This window comes from Penaeus vannamei, unplaced genomic scaffold, assembly GCF_042767895.1.
Source record: "Penaeus vannamei isolate JL-2024 unplaced genomic scaffold, ASM4276789v1 unanchor244, whole genome shotgun sequence".
Classification (NCBI taxonomy): domain Eukaryota; kingdom Metazoa; phylum Arthropoda; class Malacostraca; order Decapoda; family Penaeidae; genus Penaeus; species Penaeus vannamei.
Window position 1 is genome coordinate 72,501 of NW_027213248.1, and position 2,500 is coordinate 75,000.

Consider the following 2,500-nt stretch of genomic DNA (forward strand, 5'->3'; position numbering starts at 1 on the left):
TTCCATTTATTTTATGTTCCTCTTCAGCCTGCGGATATCTCTCGTTTCTTTCTTTCATTCGCTTTATCTGTCTTCTCTTATGCCTTTTTTCGTCTTATTATATTATTGCTTACATTTGTCTTTCTCTTTGCAGTTCGTTTATTCCCACAAGTTTTTTTCTTATTCAGTTTTGTTTCATGTTTCTCATTATTTCTGTTAGTCTTGTACCTTTTTTTTATTTGTTTGTTTAATTTGTTCTGTATGCTATTCGTTATGTTTTGTTATTAAGTGCCTTGTATGTTGATCTATCAGTTATGTTTTCAAATTTTATTGCTCTATTTTTAGATTTATAAATTATTATGTGTTTGATGGTGTGTCTTTTTGAGTGATTCATTGATTAGATATATATATAATTTTTTTTGGCAGCATACTTGTAAATGTCCTTTCATTATGGTTACTGTTATAACTAATATCGTTATTGAATGTTATTGCAAATTTCACTTATTTACATCCAAAATATGTTTCTGCATATGTATATTTTTATTTATTATGCTCTAGATATATTATTAGTTCCGTTTGTTATTGTTGTATTTCACATTAGCGTTATTATTTTATTATTATCATTATTTGTCAGCCGCAGCCTTGGCATAAGCGCTTTGGCCAGCCATGTGTTGCTTTCTCCTGCTTGGGAGTTTATGCAGAGTGATTGCACAGGCAGATTGACCTTGCTGGGTCGACCTTGCCTGACCTTGGCTCTCGGAGGGCGCGAGTATCTGGTTTTTTTTTTTTTTTTTTTTTTTTTTTTTTTGTACAGCTTGCCTTGCTCTACAGATTGATCTTAGTTTTGTTTGTTCTTTGTGCCCCGCCCACCTCTCCGTGTCCCTCCCGTGTCCTTTTTTTTGTTGTTTCCCCTTTTCCATTCCCGTTCCCTCCTGTGTGACCGTGTCCGTGTTCCTCTGTGCCCTTCATTTCCTCCCGTTCTCCTCTTCCTCCCTCTTACCCCTCCCACTTTCTCCTCCTTCCCCCTCCCCTTCTTCCCCTTCCTCCCTTTCCTCCTTCCTCCTCCCCTTCCTCCCTCTTCCTCCACCCCGCCCTCCCGACAGGTGTACGGCACGATCTCGTTCAAGCCCGTCAAGAGCCGCCGCACGTCCAAGTCACGTGACCCGCACGTGTACGAGAACACGGTGCACCGCTACGAGAACCTGAAGGAGCGCTACGAGACGCTGCGCGAGCGGGGCGAGCGGCGGCACGGCGACGGCCACGCGCGCGACCACCACTACCACACCATCTACCGCCACCACCACGACAACGCGTCCTGGGCCGACCGCGACCACCACCGCCACCGCAACGACAACTTGCGCGACCGCAACGAGAACCTCCGGGACCGCAACGCCCAGACGCTGCCGCGGCGGCCGCGCGCGTCCTCGGCCTATGCCAAGATCGGCGGCGGCGGCGGAGGGGGCCGGGGGTGCGGCAGCGGCGACGGCGGCGGCGGCGGCGGGAGGCGCATGGTGGACTCGTCCGACGACTCCGACGGCGACCAGAGGCCCAAGTCGCTGGACTTCTGGGACAACAAGCCGCAGGTGAGTGAGGCACCGCATGCGCCGGGGGGAGCACGAGAGGGAGGAGAGGGAGCCATCGGCGCGGACGCCGCTCGCGGGCCCTTCGCCCCCTTCAGACCCCGGCCGATGGCGCTGGGGCAGGCAGAGCGAGTCCCGCGAGATGGCGCCCTCTCGAGGCTCGTCTTTCGTCTTCACGTCTTGCATGCCCTTTCGTTGCCGCCTCTTTGTCGTTTGTTTCATTTTCTTTTCCGTGCGTCGCTCCTTCCCTTGCCCCCCCTCCCCCACCTTTCTCTCCCCCCCCTCTCCCCCCACCGTGTTGCATCATGCTGGCCACGCGTTCGTCCTCCCTACACACTGTATGGTCCCGCTGTTGCATGATCCTTGCTTGACACTCTGGTGAGGATAGGAGGAGGAGGAGGAGGATAGGCGGGGGTGGGGTGGGGTGGGGGGGGAGGGGCATAGGATAGAGAGGTAGATACAAGAAACTTTTATTCTTCCTTTTGTTCAATTTTTCCTCCCTTTTTGTACCCTCACATGTCTCAGCGTTGCTTCGAGGTCTCAGCGTGGATTTAAATATATCTTTGTTTCTGTTTTTTTGGGAGGGAGGGAGAGGGAAAGAATGAAAGGAAGAACGTGAGATAAAAGGAGGGAGATAGCAGAGAAACCGAGAACGGGACCGAAGATAGAGACCGGAAATAGGAAATTCGTAGACTCCCCCTTTTGTTTATCCAGCGAATGCATCTCTCGGTCTCTCGTATGCATGTATATATACGGGTATTCATGACGTCATCGAGTATTCATGACGTCATCGAGCATTCATGACGTCATCGAGCATTTATGACGTCATTGTGGTATCGTGACGAGTAACTCTGCAGTGTATTATGCATTTTGCGTTTTTTTTAGATATCGAATGTATGAAGGATTTTTTATTTTAAATCTCAAATGTATAGAGGATTTTT

General features: G+C 49.4%; 1 protein-coding gene across 1 annotated transcript in view; it reads left to right on the top strand.

The window, feature by feature from the left end:
- LOC113809811 (ankyrin repeat and SAM domain-containing protein 1A) overlaps window positions 1-2,500 on the top strand; it is a 64,657-nt gene that overhangs the window by 53,740 nt on the left and 8,417 nt on the right. Inside the window, exon 9 of the mRNA XM_070119453.1 lies at window positions 1,083-1,562. Coding sequence (XP_069975554.1) covers window positions 1,083-1,562 — 480 coding nt within the window. The remainder of the gene's footprint in view (window positions 1-1,082; window positions 1,563-2,500) is intronic.